Source organism: Bos javanicus, chromosome 28, assembly GCF_032452875.1.
Source record: "Bos javanicus breed banteng chromosome 28, ARS-OSU_banteng_1.0, whole genome shotgun sequence".
NCBI lineage: Eukaryota > Metazoa > Chordata > Mammalia > Artiodactyla > Bovidae > Bos > Bos javanicus.
Window position 1 is genome coordinate 36,653,063 of NC_083895.1, and position 23,018 is coordinate 36,676,080.

At 43.9% G+C, this 23,018-nt stretch overlaps 1 protein-coding gene and 1 long non-coding RNA gene across 6 annotated transcripts; one reads left to right on the forward strand and one right to left on the reverse strand.

The window, feature by feature from the left end:
• Positions 1 to 10,930: 10,930 nt before the first annotated feature.
• On the reverse strand, positions 10,931 to 20,883 carry TMEM254 (transmembrane protein 254). Of its 5 annotated transcripts, none has more exons than XM_061405460.1 (5): positions 20,701 to 20,882; positions 19,289 to 19,392; positions 19,050 to 19,109; positions 13,710 to 13,772; positions 10,931 to 11,444 (listed from the first exon to the last, which is right to left on the reverse strand). In XM_061405460.1, the coding sequence occupies exons 1-5, from the start codon at positions 20,806 to 20,808 to the stop codon at positions 11,231 to 11,233; spliced, it is 549 nt and encodes a 182-aa protein (XP_061261444.1). In that variant the 5' UTR covers positions 20,809 to 20,882; the 3' UTR covers positions 10,931 to 11,230. The 5 variants fall into 5 exon arrangements, with proteins under 5 accessions (XP_061261444.1, XP_061261445.1, XP_061261446.1 ...); XM_061405461.1 differs by lacking the exon at positions 20,701 to 20,882 and adding an exon at positions 20,342 to 20,547; XM_061405462.1 differs by lacking the exon at positions 13,710 to 13,772 and having other exon boundaries at positions 20,701 to 20,883.
• Positions 20,884 to 20,943: 60 nt separating this feature from the next.
• Positions 20,944 to 22,607, forward strand: LOC133240509 (uncharacterized). The gene is made up of 2 exons (XR_009734247.1): positions 20,944 to 21,030; positions 22,147 to 22,607. It is a non-coding gene; the product is annotated as an uncharacterized LOC133240509 (long non-coding RNA).
• The last annotated feature ends 411 nt before the right edge of the window (positions 22,608 to 23,018 follow it).

Sequence of the window (23,018 nt, forward strand, 5' to 3'; positions counted from 1 at the left end):
ATGATCTTCTGGAGAGACAACCAGAAAATAGCTGGCCTTGGGAGGGAAATACTGTGTAATATCCAACCCCTTAATCCTACCCAGCACTGGTCACACTGGAGACCTTGGGGATGCCCAAACTCCAGTCCAGGGGTCCCAGGAGGTCAACCTGCCTTGGGATCTGGTCTTCGAAAGGTTGTCACACCTCATCCGCCAGTCCCAGGGGTCCCAGGAGGTCGTCACACCTCGACCTACCCAGGGGCCCAATTCTAGGGAGGCCGTCACGCCTCAACCTGCCCAGGGATTCAATCTCTAGGAGGCTGTCACGCCTCAGCCTGCCTGGGGATCTGCACCCTGACCCGGGGACGCCTGGCTCTCAGGTTGCAACAGTACTGGGTAGGATAAGCTTACATCATGATATCTATTCCCATCCACGGTGGGGAAACCAGCAATGAGTTAAGATTACAACCCCTTGATCCTGCCCAGCACTGGTCATGCTGGAGATCTTGGGGATGCCCAACTCCAGTCCGGGGGTCCCAGGAGGTTAACCTACCTTGACCTGCTTAGGGATCTGGTCCTCGAAAGGTTGTCACACCTCAACCTGCTTGGGGATCTGCCAGTCCCAGGGGTCCCAGGAAGTTGTCACACTTCGACCTGCCCAGGGACCCAATTCTCGGGAGGCCGTCACGCCTTGACCTGCCCAGGGATTCGATCTCTAGGAGGCTGTCACGCCTCAGCCTGTCTGGGGATCTGCACCCTGACCCGGGGATGCCTGGCTCTCTGGTTGCAACAGTACTGGGTAGGATAAGCTTCAGACAGACTCACCTCTAAGGAAGTCCACCCATGGAAATTGAAGGAGGCCTATTAGTTTTTTCTTTTCCTTTTCCTCCCTGTCATGACTGTCTTTAAGATGGGAAATAACCAATCCACTTCTGGGCAGACACCCTTGAGATGCATCCTTGATAACTGGAAGCTGTTCGATCCTCACTCCGAGGAGGAGTCGCTTAAAATTCTTTTGTGCCACTGCATGGCCACAATATCCACTGGGGGATTAGGAACACTGGCTGAGGATGGGAGCTTAAATTACAATACCATCCTGCAGCTGGAATTATTCTGCAAAAGACAAGGGAAATAGACAGAGATCCCCTATGTCCAAATTTTCTTTCGACTAAGAGATATGAAGGAACTATGCCTTAAGTATGGGATTGTTGTACGCCCTAAAAGTGAGCTTACTAGGCAAATGGTGTTAGGCACAGGCAACCAAGAGGAGGAACCCCGCCTCCCTCCCCGCCCCCGCAAAGGCTCACCTCCCTTGCTCCCAAAGAGACTAGAGCCTCCCATAGCTCCCGAATTGTCTGGTGGTGCTTCCTTGTATCCAAATGTGCCCCCATATCCGAGAGCACCCCGTCCACAAAAGCCAGCTCGAGTATGTCTTTAGTTGAAACTGGAGGAGAATTCGGACCAACCCAGGTCCATAAGCCCTTCTCCCTCTTAGAACTAAGACAGTCAAACAAGACCTGGGAAGCTATACAGATGACCCAGGCAAATATATAGATACATTCCAACATATAACCTTGGCTTTTGATTTGATGTGGAAAGACATCATGGTCATATTTAGTCAAACTTTATCTGACCCTGAACATAGTAGGGTCTTAAAGGAAGCCCAAAGGTATGCAGCGGGGCTTCGCATGTCAAGTGATAGATACCCATAGGAGAAACTGCATTCCCCTCCTTTGATCCTAATTGGAATTATAATAACCCTGAGCACATCTGAGAAAAAGATCATTTTCTAATCTGTGTGAAGGCAGGACTAAAAGCAGCCCAACGAAAAGTAATCAGCTATGCCCGAGTCTCAGCAATAACTCAGGAGCCCAACAAGAACCCCATTACCTTTCTGGAAAGGCTAAAAGAGGCCCTCCAAAAGTTTACCAATCTGGACTTAGACTCTTACGAGGGACAGGTGATTTTAAAGGACAAATTCCTGTCCCAATGTGCATCAGATATCAGAATTAAGTTACAACAGCTACAGCAGCAGGACCCTGCTGCCCCTTTAGATGAGATGATCCAGGCAGCCACCAATACGTTTTATAACAGAGAACAGGAGAAGGAGGCCAAAGACCAGGAGAGGGGGAGAAGGAAAGAGACAAGGCATGCCCAGATTCTGGCCACCCTCCAGAGAAGCCCCATGGCACACCCTGATTCCTTGAAGGACAAGGCACGAGGCAAATGCCTAATTTGTAGACAGGCAGGGCATTGGGCCAAAGAGTGTCCAAACTGTGACAAGTCTCCTAGAACTGGCTTGCCACAAATGCCATCAAATGGGACATTGGGCGGCACTCTGCCCTGGGGACCCAAGAGCCTCAAGGTCAAGTGCCAAGCCTTCTCTCATGATGGTTCAAGAAGACTGAAGTGGCCCGCTCCAGCCAGCCCGCCTGTCACAGATAACCATCCCGGGTCTGGAGCCAAGGGTGCAACTGGATGTGGCAGGTAGGTCCTAGAATTTCTTGGTTGACACAGGGATCTACCTACTCTGTCTTGATCTCCTACTCTGGAGCCTTCTCCTCCCAAACCTGTACCATTTTGGGTGCTACAGGAAAAACAACTACTAAAAGATTCACCCGAGCTCTTTGTTGCTGGGATGGACAAATATTTTCCCACCAGTTTCTGGTGGTCCCTGAGTGTCCTACTCCCTTATTGGGAAGAGATATACTTACAAAACTGGGGACCACCCTTGTGATGGGAAGTTTTTCAGCCCCTAGAGCTCTACAGCCCCTGGTTACTACTGAAGAACCCATTACACCTTCTTCAATAGAGAGGGACCAAAAACTATGGGAAGACAAAATTAACCCCCAGGTGTGGGACCAGGGGATTCCTGGACGAGCCCACCAAGCTGAACCGGTCATCATTGTCCTCCGAGATCCCACTCGGTTTCCTAACCGGAAACAATATCCTCTCAAAAGAGACGCTCGGGAGGGACTACAGCTTTTAATAAATAAATTCCTTGCTTGTGGGCTATTGGTCCCCACCAGTTCACCATGTAACACCCCAATTCTCTCAGTAAAGAAAAAAGACGGAACCTGATGAATGGTTCAAGATCTCCGGATCATAAATGAAGCTGTAGTCCCCCTCCATCCCACAGTACCCAATCCCTATGTAATCTTGGGAGAAATTCCACCCAGTGCCAAGTGGTTTACAGTCTTGGATCTAAAAGATGCATTTTTTTTTTTTTTTGCATACCACTGGCTAAAGAATCCCAATGTATTTTTGCCTTTGAGTGGGAGACCCCAGGAGAAAAACACCAACAGATGACTTTGACAGTATTACTTAAGGGTTTCAGAGATAGCCCCCACCTGTTTGGACAGGCCCTTAGCTGGGATCTCCTAAATCTGGACCTGGGACCTAATGGGAAAATATTACAATACGTAGATGACCTACTAATCTGCTCTCCAGATGAGGAAAATGCCCAACAACATGCAATTCAGGTTCTAAACTTTTTGGCATAAAGGGGACATAAAGTCTCCCATGCTGAGGCATAGATGGTGGAGACAAAGGTCACTTACCTGGGAGTTCGGATTACACACGGGTCCAGAAGCTGTCCTCTGATCGGGTACAAGGAATCCTCCAGTTGCCCTCCCCCACGACTCAAAAACAATTGCCAGCTTTCCTGGGGCTAACTGGGTATTGTAGAATCTGGATACCCAACTATGGTCTAATTGCCCAGCCCTTATATGAAAGCTTAAAGGGACGAGATAATTAAATCCCACTGATGTGGGGAACTCCTCAAAAGAAGACAGGGGCTATACTAAAATAGGCCTTAATTCAGGCATCTGCCTTGAGGTTGCCAGACCCAGAAAAAGCATTCCAACTTTATGTCCATGAAAGAGAGGGAATAGCCTTGGGAGTGTTAGCTCAAAGGTTGGGATCTGAGCCCCAGCCTGTAGCTTGCTTATCCAAAAGACTCGATCCAACCTCCCAAGGCTGGCCTTCCTGCCTTCAAAATCTTGCAGCTATTGGAGTCATGATTGAAGATGCTTTAAAACTCTCCTTTTGGGACAAACTAACTATTTTTACTAGCCACCAAGTAAAACAACTCCTAAAGGGGAGAGGCCATTTATGGATGTCTGATTAAAAAATCCTCAGATATCAAGTAATGCTGATGGAAAATCCAGGCCTCACTATATCCCTTGTGAGGTTCTTAACCCAGCCACCCTCCTGCCTACCCCCGAGGGCTCTCTCCCCTTTCATTCTTGTCTAGAAACCTTGGACCACTGGACAAAACCCCAAGAGGGATTGTCGGAAGATCCTCTGACCAATCCTGAGGAAATCTGATACACTGATGGAAGCAGCTTTGTCATAGATGGAAAAAGAAGAGCTGGATATGCAGTAGTCTCCAATTTTGAGATCATAGAGGCTAAGCCTATGGAAAAAGAAGAGCCGGATATGCAGTAGTCTCCAATTTTGAGATCATAGAGGCTAAGCCTATGGAAAAAGAAGAGCCGGATATGCAGTAGTCTCCAATTTTGAGATCATAGAGGCTAAGCCTCTGCCACCAGCCCAATTAGCTGAGCTCATAGCCCTGACCCAAGCTTTAGAGCTGGGAAAAAGAAAAAGAATAGCCATCTACACTGACTCCAAGTATGCCTTTCTGGTGATACATGCACATGCTGCTATTTGGAAAGAAAGGGACCACTTGACCACCCAAGGGTCCCCAATCAAATATGGTGATCAAATCCTTAGGCTCTTGGAGGCAGTCCATCTGCCCACTGAGGTTTCAGTCTCCTACTGTAAAGGACACCAAAAAGGGAGCACAGAAATGGCACGAGGGAACCAAGCAGCCGATCAGGCAGCTAAGAGAGCAGCATTACAGAACCATGACCTAATAGGGATTGCCACCTTAGTTCCACAGACTAATTTGCCAGAAACTCCTTCATATACTGAAGGTGAGAATCTTAAAGCTAAGAGTGAGGGCTTTCAAGAAGATCATATGGGGTGGTTCCAAAAGGAGGGACTCCTTTTTCTTCCTGGGAACCTCCAATGGAAGTTGATTAACTCCTTATATGCCAGCACTCATTTAGGGGAAAAGGCCCTCCAAAACTTACTAGAAAGGTCCTTCAGAGGAACAGGCCTCCAAACAACTATAAGGCAAGTGGTCTCCTCTTGTCCCACTTGCCAATTAAACAGCCCCCAAGGAGCTCAAAGATCCTAGTTGGCCCAGCACATCCAATGACGTGGGACATATCCAGGAGAGGACTGGCAGATGGACTTCACCCAGATGCCAGTTTCTCAAGGGTATAAATTCCTATTAGTCATGATAGATACATTCACAGAATGGATTGAAGGCTTTCCCACCCAGACTGAGAAGGCTGCTGCTGCTGCTGCTAAGTCGCTTCAGTTGTATCCGACTCTGTGCGAACCCATAGAGGTGGTAAAAAACTGCTCCATGAAATCATTCCACGATTTGGTCTGCCCAGGTCATTACAAAGTGACAATGGGACATCATTTACTTCTAAGGTCACCCAAGGGGTCTCTAAGGCACTGGGCATTACTTATTATCTCCATTGTGCCTGGAGGCTCAGTCTTCAGGAAAAGTAGAAAGAGCCAACCAATTCTTAAAATCAGTGATAAAAAAGATAACCCAGGAAATGGGATGGAAGGAGGCTTTACGAATAGCCCTCCTCTGCACCTGTATGGCCTCTAAGGAGCAGGTTGGTCTTAGTCCTTATGAGATGCTATATAGGAGACATTTTGTTTATGTCAATGACCTCTTCCTAGACCCAGAGGTTCAGACCCTCCAGTCTTATACCATGGCCATTGGGCAATTCAAACAGGATATACACTTGTGGGGTATGAATCAGGACCCAAAAGATTCTAAGGAGTCACCACTATATGCTCCAGGGACTCAAGTCTTAATTAAAGTCTGGAAAGATGGGTCCCCAAAGGCTCAACTCCAGCCCACATGGAAGGGCCCCTACCCTGTAATACTTTCTACCCCCACAGCAGTCAAGGTACCAGGACATGACTCCTGGATTCACTACTCACGAGTCAAGCCATGGAAGAAAACAGAAGAGGACACAATACACCTGTGAGCCCCTGGGAGATCTCAGATACCTATTCAGGACTACCAATGAGTGCCATTCTAATGAACACCCCCAAAATCTGGTTTCTGGGGATAAGATTTCTCAGGAGAGCTGTAAAGAGCCAGCACAGCTTGACAGAGATTGTACTCCAAAACAGACAGGAGATAAATCTTCTGATCCCTGAACAAGGAGGGACTTGAGCCATCCTGGCGATGTGAATTTAGAATTGGCTAATGCCCCTACTCGTTATGCCATATTGGTGCTGCTTATGATTGCCCCATGTATTATCAATTGTCTAACCTGTTTTGTCTCTGACCAGGTCAACAAAGCTACAACATGCAGTGCCAGTTCAACAAAGATATAAAACTACAGCCGACCACAGAAAATATCACTCACCCTTAGATGGACACCGCTATAAGGACTCTGAGGCTTGAGACTAGCAAGAGGAGGAGGCCCAATGCCCCTTGCCATCCCAGTTCAGCAGGAAGTAGCCAGAAAGACCTCGACGCCCCTATTCCCAAAGAATTAGGCCTCCCATCTCTTGGGGAATGTTAGGTAGTTAGAATAGGGAAAAAGAGTCCAAAATGGTGGTGGCTAAAAGACAAGGAAGAGAAAAGCCCACGAAAATAGAACAGAGGAAGGTCAAAGGAAGGTCCAAGGACCAGCGTGAGGACTTCAGGTAGAATAGCACTCCTGACTAAGCCCAATTTGCATAGGGCAGGCCCAGGGGGAAGAAAAAACATATAAAAAGAGGAGCCAAAGGGCGCACTCTCTCTCTCTCCACCGGCCCCCCCCCCCCCCCCGCATGCGTGCGCTCTTTCTTTCTCTCTCCTCCACTCTCTTCTCTTCGTGTCTTTGGGTTGGCATGCCCTCATACTTCGAGGATGGATTCTCCTGCTATCTTCTAAATAAAATAGAGTTGTTAACACTGATTTGTCTAAGAGCTATAACAGTCTATTCGAGACCGGAGAGCTATAACATGGTCTGTTCAAGACCCGAGAGCTGTGACGCGCAGAGGGCTTTAATGTCCGTCACTCCAAATCTCTGTTGTGATGAGACAGAACTGAGGAGAATACACTCGCCTGACAGAATGATGGATTAATTACAGCTCAAGCAGGCAGGATTTCTTGAAACAACATACTGGTTACAGCTCAGTTAAATGGACAGTAGATAGTTCACCCCAAGATGGAGGAGTGGGCTGGCTGCAAAGCAGTGGCCACGATCCCTCTTGACTTTCCCTTTTATACTCTGTCTCCTCTTCTTGGTTCTGCCCTGTCCAAAAATAGGGCTTGTACCCGCCACCAATCAGGAAAGGGAATGCAAATATATGCTCAAGACCAATTGACAGTTGCAAGTTACATAACAACAGGCTCTATTGCTCATGTTGTTCCCATAATTAAGTCTGTTATAGTCAGACATGTGTATGTATAGAATATTTATGAACCTTTAATGGGCTCCTCGCTGACTATGGTTACTTGAGGACACAGCTGTGCATCGAGGGGGCATGTGCTGGACTTGGAGAAGCCCCTGTGGTTAGTCTGTATTTACTGTGTGCCTAGGGCACATGTGCACGGAGAAGGCGATGGCACCCACTCCAGTACTCTCGCCTGGAAAATCCCATGGACGGAGGAGCCTGGTAGGCTGCAGTCGATGGGCTCGCTAAGAGTTGGACACGTCTGAGTGACTTCACTTTCCCTTTTCACCTTCATGTATTGGAGAAGGAAATGGCAACCCACTCCAGTGTTCTTGCCTGGAGAATCCCAGGGACGACGGGGCCTGGTGGGCTGCCGTCCTATGGGGTCGCACAGAGTCCGACACGACTGAAGCGACTTAGCAGCAGCAGCAGCAGCAGGGCACATGTGCAGGAGTTGATAAAGTCTCTGTGCTTATTTTTGTAGCATATCTGTGAGCTCTCCTGGGCATGTCTGGGATGGGGTGTTTCAAGATAAGCTTGCATCCTTTTAGGCTAGGCCACCCCTCATTGCTCATGTCTAACTTCCTACCTAACACTTTCAAAAGACCTCAATCCCAAACTTTTATTTTCAAAGAGTGGGGAGTATGCAGGTATGACAATTCACTAATTTCATCAGCTTTTTAAAAATTGTGGTTGATTTATGATATAAATTAGTTTCAAGTGTACAACAAAATTTTATATTCCATGTAATGTTAGTATAAAATACTCTATATTTCTTGTGCTGTACAGTATATCCTTGTAGCTTATCTATACCTTCTTAATCCCCTATCCCATCTCGCCCCTCCCCTTTTCCCTCTCCCCACTGGTGACCACTAGTGGTTTGTTCTATCTTTCAGTCTATTTGTGTTTTGTTACATTCATAGCATTTTTAGCTCTGCAGCAGTGTTCTTTGACCATTGTCAGGACTCCAAGTATTGTTTACACTGAGTGTTGGGCTCCCAGTGAATGTATTATGTGTATTATTGACACAAACATGTTGTCATGTATAGAAATCATCCCCAGATATCAAGAAATCAGGGTCAAACCACGTGGGTTCTTATTCTAAAATTTCTCTAAAACTCTTACTACTCAAAGTGGTCTACAGATCACCAGGGAGCTGTTCACCAGGTTCATGTGGAATCTTGGACCTGCTCCATACTCACTAGATCAGAGCCTGCATTTTCACAAGACCTCATGGAATCCATATGCACAGTCAAATTTGAGAAACGTAGCATATTTCATAAGCCATGACCAATCTTCAAGCAAAAACTATACTCTTATTTAATGTTACAGTTTACAAAGTTGCTTTACATAGTTGATTTCATTTAAATTTATTATTTTATTTTCATCCCAGCCACAATATAAAATTATTCATATTCAATGATGAAACTGAAGTCCAGGAAGGTGAAAAACTTGCCTAAAATCATATGTCTAGAGCCAGGTGAACCCCAACTTCAGTCTCAGTGGATGGTAGAATACTTTTTGATTATTAATAGTGTGCTGAATGTAGCATTAGTATGCATGGTGATTTTAGATATAAAAATATAATGAACACACTAACCAGGCGTGGCATTTCAGTTATTCTTGTTTGAGAAGTTTTTTTAAGTGAATTCAGATGACTAAAGTTTTGAGCATGGTCCCTCCATGCTCCAGGTTCAGGAAACACTTTCCTACTTTATATTATAGATGTCATTCCTCTCTTTCATTTACAGCAATGTTAAAACTTTGATTTTAGTGACAATTTATATTGAGTAATTTTTATTTACTACAAACATCTAGTGCATTGCGTTGGTACAAGGAAAAACTAAAAATTCTTCATGAATATTTCTCTGAATAGTTTTAGCATGCAAAAGTATTTTCCCTAATCCAACCTTACGCCTTACTATAAACAGAAATGAGGTAACCAGTATGAATGAATGAATGAAATCACTCAGTCGTGTCCAACTCTTTGCGACCCCATGGACTGTAGCCCACCAGGCTCCTCCGTCCATGGGATTCTCCAGGCAGGAATACTGGAGTGGGTCGCCATTTCCTTCTCCAGGGGATCTTCCTGACCCTGGAATTGAACTCCAGTCTCCCGCATTGCAGGCAGACGTCTTACCATCTGGGCCACCAGGGAGGAGGGATAACCAGTATAACTCAAACCTATTCAGAAAGCTTAAGAGCCATCTTAAAATGTTTGTTGATAGAATTACAAATGCAGTATTTTGGGTAAGATTTTTAAGTGTCCATTGTGTAAATCATCATAAATAAAGAGAAATGTAAAATGATAAGCACACACTCTCGTTGTCTAACCCTGACAGAAAAAGGAACTATAATTTCCAATTCAGTGTGGACAAGGAGCCTTGCAGAGACAAGGGTCTCATAGATTCATATATTAATTGACTGCACTAGATTTTTTTGTTTGTAAAGAATGGAAGGAAAAATATTTATATATTTTTATAAGCCAAATTGTTCAACTAAGAGCTTTAATTAACAAGGTTCCAGCAAGGGCCCTGGCAATTCTCATGATGTGCTTGCATTCTGTACTGTAACCTCAAAGGCAAGTTCTCCAGTGTCTCTTTGGTGCTTTCATGCCCTTCATGTAAATACATACAGGCCCCCAGATGGTAAGTTGTTTTGCTAAAGAACTTCTTTACACATCTGGAATATAACCTCAAGATTTGTTTTAAAATCATGGCTTATAAAATATGTTTGGACTTGGATTGCCTGGAGTCATAAACACGTTGAATATAGGGAACAGTGTTAGTTTATAAATGTGGCCTGTTTTTAAGTTGTGAGGTTGTGCAGCAAAAACAGAAATGAGTGAACAGCCTTTGGCACATACTAGCCAAACAAGCCTACAAGAGTTAAACAATCTTCATTATTCTTTAGCTGTTACTAGGAGAAGGCGATGGCACTCCACTCCAGTACTCTTGCCTGGAAAATCCCATGGACGGAGGAGCCTGGCGGGCTGCAGTCCATGGGGTTGCGAAGAGTCGGACACGACTGAGCGACTTCCCTTTCACTTTTCACTTTCATGCATTGGAGAAGGAAATGGCAACCCCGTCCAGTGTTCTTGCTTAGAGAGTCCCAGGGACGGGTGAGCCTGGTGGGCTGCTGTCTATGGGGTCACAAAGAGTTGGACACGACTGAAGTGACTTAGCAACAGCAGCAGCAGCAGCAACAAATGATTGTAACTGGACTTATCCTTCACAGAGCTTATTTACTCTGACTCCATACAGATTACACTCTGCACCTAGCTTGCTTTCCCCCCTACACTCTCCTGTGTGTGTGTGTGTGTGTGTGTGTGTTAGTCGCTCAGTTGTGTCCGACTCTTTGCGACCCCACGGACTGTAGCCGCCGCCCACCCCCCACCCCCGCACCCCCCCACCCCCACCCCAGCTTGCTTTCCCCCCTACACTCTCCTGTGTGTGGCTTCTTTGTCCATGGAATTCTCCAGGCAAGAATACTGGAATGGATTGCCATTCCCTTCTCCAAATGTAAACCAGCTGCTCCTAAGTTGCTTCAGTCGTGTCTGACTGTGCAACCCCATAGACAGCAGCCCACCAGGCTCCTATGTCCCTGGGATTCTCCAGGCAACGATACTGGAGTGGGTTGCCATTTCCTTCTCCAACACTCTCTTGTAGCATTCTGCATTTAAGAAAAAAGGTCACGGGCCGATAACTTCAGGGAGACAAGTCCTGGTTGTTGAAGGTCATTAGTTTTGTTTTTGTTCCTTCTATTGGTCCTTTCTTGTTCTTCCAAACTCTACTTGCTGTTGGTATTTCTGGGGTGTTAGTCTATTTGCCCTCCATGGTTGCTTCCAACATGCTTGGCCTTTTCTCATCCAAACTGCACATAGGTGTTTCTCCCATATAACCACTGTGATTGCAACACAAGTCCAAGATGTCTCTATGTTTATTGTTTGCTTCACAGACTTGTAAACTCCTGGGCTGTGGGAGAGGGAGGGGAGGAACATGAGATCCAGTTAGTCTGGCCTCTGTGTGTTACTTCACCCCATAGGATGCAGCTTATGGGTCCAAAAAATCAACGACCCACAGTTTGCTATGATGTGTTTTGCTCTAAGCCATGATAATACCCCAAATAAAATTACATGTTTTATACTTTCTGCCTTTAAAAACAGTATTCCGTTTACTTGCTGCATAGACTGTATCAAACGGAATGAAACGTAATAGAAACAAAAGGAGGCCAATCCTGCAGTGAAAGGAGATGCTCATATCCACCCTCGACTTGGTAGATGTGGAGGAGTTATGTGGACTATAGGCAGCTCTTGAAACATAAGCAAGGATCTTAGTTGTGGCATGTAGGATCTAGTTCCCTGATCAGGGATCGAACCTGGGCCCCCTGCATAGAGGAGGCCCATTGAGAGTGTAGAGTCTTAGACACTGGATGGCCAGGGAAATCCCCTGCATTTTGTTTTCAGTGGAAAAACAAACAAAACCCTGTTACAAATAGTTCCAGAATAGAGTCAGTTGGAGAAAGAGAAGTATCAAATGTGTGGGAGTGTATAAAAAACTGACATACCAGAAAAGCATTTAATTGGAGATACAATTCACATTTTATTCAGTAATCTGCTATATTATCTTTGAAACCATTAATAACACCTCAATCACAAAAGAAGCAGTGGGAAAGACCCGGATTTTTGTGCAGAAGTCACTCTCCACCAAAAGCAATTCATAGTCTACCATCTTTCATGGCTGTGGTTTTACTAGGAGCCTCTTTTTAGTGGGAAGCAGGGAGAGGGATCTGTTTCTCACAAATATTAGTTTGAAACAAATAACATGCTGTACTGTGTCATGGGAAAAAACTAAGGTCTAGTTCCTAGTGAGCCAACAAGCAAGGGGGGCCTGCAGGAAAGGAAGCTACAGTCTCCTAGAGGCCACAGCCAATAACCCTTCTGCCCCAGCCAGTTAGTAGTCATGAGATAGCCAGGTGAATGAGAGGTAGTCATTAGCTGGAGGACCATGAGCTAGACTCTCTAGAACAGGAATGGCTGAGTGAGTCAGAACGGGAAGGACACATCTACAGTCTGGAGAAAAGTAATTAAGAATAGGAAAGTGTGGAAAAGATACAGGTTTCCCACACTGAAGGAGACCCATAGAAAGATGGGAGTCAAGGGCAGTTCTGTGCTTTTCTCTGAGACAGGTGTACACTGTCCGGGCCCTGCAGTTTTCAGATAAAAACCGGAATGCTGCTGAACTAGTGCAATGTGAAATCAGAGTAAACACTGTGTGAGGCGATGGGACAGGTGTTAGGGTTAAAAACGAAGCTGTCTCAGCTGCCGTCCTGACCTGAAAGTGGCCGTCAGACCCGCACACTACAGAACACCGTGTCGGAGGCCCCGAGTGAAAGGAGACACCACTTCCGGCTGGGAGGGCAGGAAAGGCATTCTCTAATCCTTTATTCTGGATTCCTAGCATGTCCTCTGTGTCGCTGCTCAGCCCACCCCATTCCAGGCACTTGTTTGTCTTCCTTATCTTTCTTTGTAATGTGAAATGGAAGCCTGAGAGGAGAAGATCCTGTCTCACAGGTGTCTAATAACTGTGGGTGGAATTGATGTGCTGTGGAGGCCTCACTCTATTTTGGACTAAGTGGGGAGAAAAAAATTGGAGGAAAGGAGAGCTGATAAGATGGTGGTGGTAAGGATAAGGTGTTTTAATCAGAAGGTGTGAGCAAGGGTATATGTGGCTTAAAAAGCCACTTAGTATGTGGCTTAAAGCAGGTGACAGGGAGAATGTCAGTGCAACCAAGGACTACAGGAAGGTAGCTGGGAGCACTTTGCCAAATACGTTAGTCTGTGTAATTAGAAAGCTAAAATCTTTTTCTACTATCTACTTAACTTTAACTAGAGCTGATGAGGGAATCATGAATAACTAGAGGGCCTTAACTTTCTAGAAAGTAGGAAGATGAAGTAAACACAGCACCCCTCAAAAAAGATGAGGCTGAATATCAAAGTATAGAGAAGGCTTTTGAATGTCTTCTTTTCTCCCCCTAGGAACTTTATATGCTATATTTTCTCTCTCTTTTTAATTCATTAATTAATTAAAAAAATTTTTTTAAACTGAAGTATAGTTGGTTAAAAATATTATATTAGTTTCAAGTGTACAATAAAGTGACAAGTTTTTTTTGGATATCTTCTTTAAGTTTGTTTTTGGTGTTTTGGTCTAAAAGCAATCAAGTAATAGAGAGATGCCAACCCAAAAAGGAACGTCTGTAGGAACCAGAGCAGTTGGGTCCAAGTATTCGTGATGCCTTTAGACCTGAAAAGAGAAAAGAGAAAAATCTATCCAACAGAATCTTAGTGTTATGGTTTCACAGGAGTCATTTTTTAAAAAATGTATTACTTCTACCTACTTTCATTGCATTTATTTTGCACTTTCCTCCCACTTCTTAACTTGAATTGTTAGTTCATTTACTTTAGTTTTTCTTATGCATTTAGGAGGATACACTTCTCCCTGAGAAAGTCTAGCTACTGCCTACGGGATGATATTATGAAACTATTTCTCACATGATTTGATGAGCATATAGGGTTAAAAATCACTGGGATGGCTTCAAAGCAAGTGTTTTGAAGACAGATTAGATATAAATCCTAGCTTGGGCTTCCCTGGTGGCTCAGTGCTGCCAGTGCAGGAGACCCAGTTTCTATCCCTGGGTTGAGAGGATCCCCTGAAGAAGGAAATGGAAACCCACTCCAGTATTCTTGCCTGGAAAATCCCCTGGACAGAGGAGCCTAGCGGGCTACCATCTGTGGAGTCGCAAAAAGAGTAGGACATGATTTAGCAACTAGACAACAAAAAACAAATCCTAGCTTGGCCAACTACCAGCATGACCTTGGGCAAGACACTCACTCACTCTCAGTTTCCTCATCTGAAAAAACAGGAATAATAGTGTTTATCTCACCTTGAGATAAGTTACACAAAGTGGTTAGTAAAGGGCCTGGCACATGGAAATAATGAATACTGTTTATACACCCATTCAAACTAAACTGCTTAACACCAAGGTCAAAAGAAAATGGCCCAGTTCAAGTGACTGACTTGCGACAGTTTCATCTTTATATAAATAAGTCTCATATATATATATATTTTTAAATGTAAAAACAATATAATTTTCTATACTAACAGATTAAAGGAAAAAAAATTGTATGATCATAAAAAATGCAGAAAAAGCATTTGATAAATTCAACATCCACTCAATACAAGTTCTTAGAAAACTTAGAGAACTGAACTTTAATCTGATAGAGAAGATCTATACAATATACAACTCTATAAAAAACATGAGGCAGAGTGTTGAAAGTTTACAAGGCCAGGATGCCTACTATTAGCACTTCAGGTTGACAATGAACTGGGTTACTGAGAGGGTAACAGGCAGAAAGGCCAGGGGTCTCCAAACAGAGGAAATAGGCTACAAGTGTCAGACATTTTTTCTCTCTCTCTTAAACGGTCAGGAAACAAACTACTAGTGTTATATTTTTCCCCCTTCTCCATACAAATTTAAAAAGAGGTTTCTCTTAAAATTCTGTGTTGCTGTGACCACACCTGGTTCCACCTAAACTTAACTTTTCTCAAACTTTGAGCTAACCAATGCGTTTTTCTGATGGAAATGTTTGTCTTAAGGTATGTTAATGAACTATGTATTTACCCTAGACTCTGTCTTTCTTTAAGTCGGTTCTGCTTAAGACTCAGAACTGATAGTTCATCAGTCATGTACCGACTCTTTGCGACTCTGTGGACTGCTGCACGCCAGGCCTCCCTGTCCATCACCAACTCCCACAGTTTATTCAAACTCACGTCCATTGAGTCGGTGATGCCATCCAACCATCTCATCCTTGGTGGTCCCTTCTCCCCCCGCCTTCAATCTTTCCCAGCATCAGGGTCTTTTCAAATGAGTCAGTTCTTTGCATCAGGTGGCCAAAGTATTGGAGTTTCAGGTTCAACATCAGTCCTTCCAATGTATTCAGGACTGATTTCCTTTAGATGGACTGGCTGGATCTCCTTGCTGTAGAAGGGACTCTCAAGAGTCTTCTCCAACATCACAGTTCAAAAGCATCAATTCTTCAGCACTCAGCTTTCTTTATAGTCTCACATTTATACATGACTACTGGAAAAACCATAGCTTTGACTAGATGGACCTTTGTTGGCAAAGTAATGTTTCTGCTTTTTAATATGCTGTCTAGGTTGGTCATAGCTTTTCTTCCAAGGAGCAAGGGTCTTTTAATTTCATGGCTGCAATCACCATCTGCAGTGATTTTGGAGCCCCCCAAAATAAAGTCTTTCACTGTTTCCACTGGTTCCCCATCTATTTGCCATGAAGTGATGGGACCAGATGAAAAAGTGAGCTTAAAACTCAACATTCAGAAACCTAAGATCATGGCATCTGGTTCCATAACAGATAAGGGCTCAACAAACCTGTATGTTTTACTCATATATTGTTCTCCTAATCTATATTAATGAAACTATCTATATATTTACTTGGAAACCTGTCTTTCTTCAAGATTCATGTCAATCGTTTTATGGCCTGGGATGACTCACCTGGTGCCAATGTTATATCAAAATGCATGTTATGGGTGAGGGCCTGGTGCCACTGAATTTTGAGACATCTTCCTTCTCTAATTAACAGCTTGCTAATAGGTATATAACTTACTGCTAAAGGCTAGCAGGGGGGCACTCTTTCTGCCTCCTTCTGATGTCTATATCAGAAGCTTTCTCTCTTTTATACTTTAACAAAACTTTATTACACAAAAATAAAGCCTCTGAGCGAGCAAGGCTTATCACTGGCCCCAGATTGAATTCCTCTCCTCCGGAAGCCAAGAATCCTGGCATCTCTTCACTGTTCAGCAACAACCTTTCATTACTAGCTAGTGCAGTGAAGGAAACTTAAATAAAAGGTATATGGAGTTGAAAGGAAGAAATAAAACTGTCTATTTCTATAGGCAACCAGGTACCTAGAAAATGTAAAGGGATCTTTTAAATCATTAATGATGAATAATTAGATGAACAGATAAACTATTAGAACTAAAAAATGAATTTACCAAGGTCACTGTGTATGAGGTCAGTAGATAAGCATCAACTATATTCATAGATTCTACCACCAAACAATAAAAAGGTGAAATATATATCACAGTGGGCCAGGACATACAAGAAATTCATTCACACAGAATTATTTATAATAGTTTAGAAAAGCTCGAGGTTTAAAAGTCCATCAGAAGGAAGATTAGTTAAATACATTAGGACACATCTATATAATATTATGTACTAATGAAATGAATGAGTTCAATTTACAGGCATAGACATGGGAAAATAGGCATATATGACAACAGAAAAATTATAGAAGAGTTTGTGTCTATATGTATATATATATGGCAGCTATAAAGTCAAACATCCAGTCCAATCTAATGTCTAGTTAAATGGAATTCATCAGTTCCTTTCTATTGTTGGACAGTGGAATTTGGGGTTGAGGGCTACAAATGTTCTGCATGTCTTCATGATTTTTTTTTAATTGGAGGAAAACTGCTTTATTCTGCCTTACAACAACACATTTAGTGATTCTTTCATTTAAATGTATTCATTCATTCATAAAAGGAATATTCATTCTGATTTACAGTGACCAATGATACACTGCAACATGTTACTCCATAAATAAATGATTTCAGGAACATGAGAACAGTGCTCTAACCTCTCTATGCCTGTTCTCCCACTTCCTCTCAAAGAACTGGAGAGCTGGATGTTCAATTTGAGTCTTTTTGTTTTCATTAGAGGCTTCATATGCCAATTGCAAAATAGGTGTCATGTACTCCAACACTGTAATTTGGAGGGCTGGACTGCACACCTCCAAGCTGAGCTGTCATTGAGAAGTGAAGAGGCTTTCAGAAAGAGGTACTGGTGCTGTGGCACCTCGTATCACAAGTCAGCCTGACAAGCAGCTTCAAAAGAACCATTCAGAGAGCCTGACCAGAGTCCCCTGTGACTTGTGGGAGGGTTAACATCTGACTCACAAGTTTAAATACCAGTAGAGCTGCCTGATAGGATACATGGCTGTGCAGGAAACAGCACACACCTACAGATTTATCCCAATGGAGGGATAAGGAAGCTGTCATTCTGAGCCTTACAGGTCTTGTGGAAGGGCACTGGTGTGCATGGGCTTAAAAGCAACCCTGCCCCAGAGGCCTAACTAAAGGGCAGAAGAAACCTAAATAAGAGGAAAACATCATCAACCCAAAGGGGAAACTGCAAATGACATGCTGACTAAGGTTGAAGGAACCATCAGGGGAACTGTGGAAGGGAGATCCCTGGTGATGAGCGGTTTCTCAAAAACCCACCAGGGACCCTTTGGAGAGAAAGAGTCAACAATGGGTGTGTAACTGCCACATCACCCAGTTGCCTGATCACAAGGCAGATCATGCCCTGCTTCCTTTACATACACTTCCGGCACCCCAAGGGAGAGTGAAGACGTGGGATTACACCCTCTTCTCCATGGCGGCCTGCTGAGCCTTGGCTGAAGAACAGATGTACTGAATCTGATGAAAGTTCATAGTTTTAATAACTTTGTAACTTGACTGGACAACCTATGGACCTGCTTTAGATTTGATCCAGGGCTAGGGTGGGAGGCAGACAATAATCCACAGGGAACTGGAGAGAGGTAAAAAAATAAAGCTGCTTTATGCTCCTCTCCTAGAAAGTCCAGCTCATTTAATAAAACAGAAGGTGGAGTAACATAATATATTTAAGTCAGTTAGCAGTTGTCTGGCATAGTGTGCACCCAAGAAATATTAATTATATTTATTATTAAAACATAATAAAGTATCTTATTTCCACTTTTAGAAGTAGTACCACAAAAACAGAGGTGGTAATTAATCTTGAGCCAAAGAAAAAAAACTCAATTGTAAAGCAGTCTGGCATTACTATAACCATTTACTTTCTGTGTATGCTTACATAAAGTCCAAATGTAAAGAGAAGCTTTTTGTAGTTTTCTCAAATTTATTATTTACACTGGCATTTGCTGAGTAGGGCCTAGTCATAGGACTTTTAGCTTTCATTGCACCCCAGAATCATCTACAGAACTTGAAAAAAAATAACACATTCCTATGCCTGAAGCAAGGCCTACCAGATTAGGATCTCTGGGTCTGGAAACCAGACAAGTGAATTTTAAGAAAGCTCTTCAGGTAATTCAGTTGCAAAACTAGGGGTTGAGAATCATTGGGCTAGGTCAGTACAGCTCTTTTTCAAATTAGAAGGCAACCTGCTAATCTTTCCTTCTAGTTGGGGCTACAGGGAGATTTTTGGAAAAAAAAGAAAAAAAAATTTCTAAATTAAGTGACTAAATAATTGACTCATTAATATAAATGAAATGAATTCATTCATTAACTATTTACTGAGTACTCCCTCTGAGTACTGAGTGAGGCTCAGTATTAGGTGTGGGACTTCAACTCTATCCTGAGAGTGTTCTCAGCCTACAAGCGCATGAATTATTCAAATGTGGCTACTCTTCACTTATGTGAGATACCAAGTGAAAAGCAACAGAGATCTGTTAAAAACACTTACTTGCACAATACAATGGCATACAAGGACTCTCCCACGTGAATCATCCAGGCAAGCCAATACCTGAAACAGAAGTCAGCCTCGTTTAAGGTGATGGTCCTCTGCTGATGAGCTCTAACAGAAAAACCTCCAAAAGAAAAGTGCTTTCATATGAACGAGCACCACTTTTAGAAGGCAACCATGGGCCTTCCAGGGAGACTGAAACTGTGGGGTCCACATCCCATTTCTGGAGCTCTACTTACCAAGCATGCACGAGGGTGTGATGATGCTTCAGCAAGTACTGAGTGAAGGGGCCCAGGGGTCCCAGGCTCTGATAAGGAATACTCTCAGGCCAGAAGATCACCCACTGAAAGAGAACCAGAGTGCTTTTAGATCACTTCAATGTATTTTTAACCAATGCTATGAAATAATCCTGATTCTGCAAGAACAAATAACAGACCAAAGCAACTCTGAACCAAGCCATACGGGCTTCAATTCTTGAATTCTATTTTCTAAAAGCCATTTCAGTGGAAGATTTCTGCTAAGGAAACTTATGTGGTTATCAGATTTAGTACCCAGATTAGCTGACTTCTGTTCTTACTGAATTCCACAATGTAGTACTCCGCAACCCACCGTTTTGGGTATCTTCTTGTGGCTCAGCTGGTAAAGAATCCGCCTGCAATGCGGGAGACCTGGGTTCAATCCCTGGGTTGGGAAGATCCCCTGGAGAAGGGAAAGGCTACCCACTCCAGTATTCTGGCCTGGAGAATTCCATGGACTGTATAGTCCATGGGGTCGCAAATACTCAGACACGACTGAGCAACTTTCACTTTCACTGTATTCTTTAAATGAATTCTGTCTCTCAAAAAAAAGTTGTTGCTTATCTCAGTAGAGATTGTCTTCTTGATTTTACATCTATGTCATAATATGCACATCCTCTTTATCCTTTCTTACCACTTAAATTCTACCCAACCTTTAGGTTTATCCCCATTTTCCAAGCAATTCCAACTGCCTCAGACATTCTGCTTTGGAAGCCCTATCTTGTCTTGGCAGGTTTAGAACTGTCAACTTGGCCTCTTTCTCCTCTAGTTCTACTCAGACCTGAACAAGTCCTACTAACCTTGGAGACGCAAAGGCAGGAACATTTCCAACCGAAAACCTGACAAGCCCACCGAACTTCAGCTTACGCCAATTACCTAGGCAACCGCCAGCCGCGCAAGCGCAAGACCTCCCTCCTTCCCCCTCCCCAGTGCCCCTGGCTCTACGGGAGCCCGGCGGGCCAAAACAGAAGCGCCGCGCCGTGCTACACACCTTACCCCGAAATATCCTAGCACCAGAACCGTGACCAGCGACGGCAGGGGTCTGGCTACACGGAAGTAGGAGGCAGCAGCCCCGCCAGCCTCCGACTTCGCCACCATTTTGAAAGATCTAGTCACTTAGTCATGGGGTAGGGAGGGAAAGCGTGGGCAGCTGGTTTCTCAAGATCTCAACACAGGCGAAAGGCGTAGACAGACGAGTGCGCCTGCGTTTTCTTCCCGGGTCTAGTCCCCTGGCTCAGAGCGCCCGAGAGCCGCGATTGCGCCTGCGACCACTCCACGGCTCCAGGTGGAATCTTGCACCTCCAGGCAGCACTCCAGCCCCTCGCCTCGCCTTCCTCGGGGCCCGCTGTCCTTACCGTGTAATAGCCAAAAGAGAGAATGATGATAGTAACCCAGAACAGACTACTCCTCTGGAAGTAAGCCTCATCTCCTCTTGCCTTCCCCATCGCTGCAGCGCACATCATGGGATGCCTGGCAGGCCACCGGCAGTTCAAAGGCAAGGCTGGGGCGGGACCACGGCAAAAGCTCCTCCCTTCTCTCCCCTAAGAGAGGAGTCTGTGGCCTTGAAACTTGGAAAGAGTCCCCATCCACTCTGGCCTGGTGGGCTGGTCATCATCTTGCAGGGGAGACCCCCCCCACCTTCTCTGGGTTTCCGGAGCTTAAGATAATGGTGTTGAAATAGAATGGTGCGTTATGTTTCTGATAACTATAGGTCTGTTAGGTCTGTTTTTTTTTTTTTTTTTTAACTTTTTATTTTGTATTGGGGTGTATATAGCTGAGTAACAATGTTGTGATACTTTCAAGTGTTCTCTAAGTCTGTGAGTTTCATTCTGTTTTGTAAGTTCATTTGTATCATTTCTTTTTAGATTCCACATATAAGTGATGTCCAGTGATATTTCTCCCTCTTTGACTTACTTCACTCAGTATGGCAATCTGTAAGGCCATCCATGTTGCTGCACATGGCATTATTTCAGTCTTTTTAATGACTCAGTGACATTCCACTGTATGTATGTACATCTTCATCCTTCCTCTGTCGATAGACATTTAGATTGCTTCCACGTCTTGGGTGTTGCAAATGGTGCTGCAGTGAACACTGGGGTGTGTGTATCCTTTTGGATCATGTTTTTCTCCAGATACATGCTGGAGTGGGACTGAATCATATGGTAGCTCTAGTTGTAGGTTTTTTCAAGGAACCTCCATACTGTTCGTCATAGTGGCTGTACCAATTTACATCCCCTCCAACATTGTGGGAGGATTCCCTTCTCTCTCCACCCTCACCAGCATTTATTGTTTGTGGATTTTTGATGATTGCCATTCTGGCTAGTGTGAGGTGATATCTCATTGTAGTTTTGATTTTCATTTCTCTAATAATTAATTAGCCATGTTGAACATTTTTTCATGTGCCTCTTGGCCAACTGTGTCTCTTATTTGGAGAAATGTCTATTTAGGTCTTCTGTCTGCTGTCTGTAAATTTTGGATACTAATCCCCTGTTGGTCACATCATTTGCAAATATTTTCTCCCAATCTGTAGGTTGTCTTTTCATTTTGTTTATTGTTTCCTTTGTTATGCAGAAGTTTTTCAGTAGGTCACATTTGTTTGTTTTTATTTCCGTTACTCTAGGAGATGGATTGAGAAAGATATTGCTGCAATTTGTGTCAGAGTGTTCTGCCTTTGTTTTCCTGTAGAAGTTTTATAGTGTCTGGTCTCACATTTAGGTCTTTAATCCATTTTGAGCTTATTTTTGTGTATGGTGTTCAAGAATGATCTGATTTTTTTTTTAATTTTACATGTAACTGTCCAGGTTTCTCAGCACCATTTGTTGAAGAGACTGTCTTTCCAACGTTGCGTGATCTTGCCTCTTTTGTTACCATAGGTGCATGGGTTTATTTGTGGGCTCTGTATCCTATTCATTATGGGGCTAATTTTTGAACTTAAGCTCTACTGTACTCTGTGGGAAATGTAAAAAGTTAATAATAAATGGAAACGACAATTAAATAGACTTGGGATGCTGACGGGGGCACTCTCACACCTTGTGAGGCTGGCAGAGGCTGATAGGAAGACCAGTCTTCTTTCCTGGCAAGGACTCAGCCAAAGAAAACCCATGGATTCTGTTTTCTACAGCCTTCCCAACGTCCTTTTCTTCTTCAAAGTGTTCTTCCCTTTGGTCGGGTGGCGGGAGCTTGTGTTGTTGTTCACATGATTGCAGACCCCAAATTGTAATTCTCTGCTGATCCTGGAATAAATCTCTTTCCTGGAGAAATATATGGCAGTCTAATTTGTTTTGGATTGACAGAAATAATGCCCTTCCTCCTCATTACTAAAGATGTATGGATCCATATGGCACAGCACTTATGAGCAATGTTGGTGGACAGATAGAAAGTGAAAGTGAAAAGGTAGCTTGCTGCTGCTGCTGCTGCTAAGTCACTTCAGTCGTGTCCGACTCTGTGTGACCCCATAGATGGCAGCCTACCAGGCTCCACCATCCCTGGGATTCTTCAGGCAAGAACACTGGAGTGGGTTGCCATTTCCTTCTCCAATGCATGAAAGTGAAAACGTGAAAGTGAGGTCGCTCAGTTGTGTCCGACTCTTAGCGACCCCATGGACTGCAGCCCACAAGGCTCCTCCATCCATGGGATTTTCCAGGCAAGAGTACTGGGGTGGGGTGCCATTGCC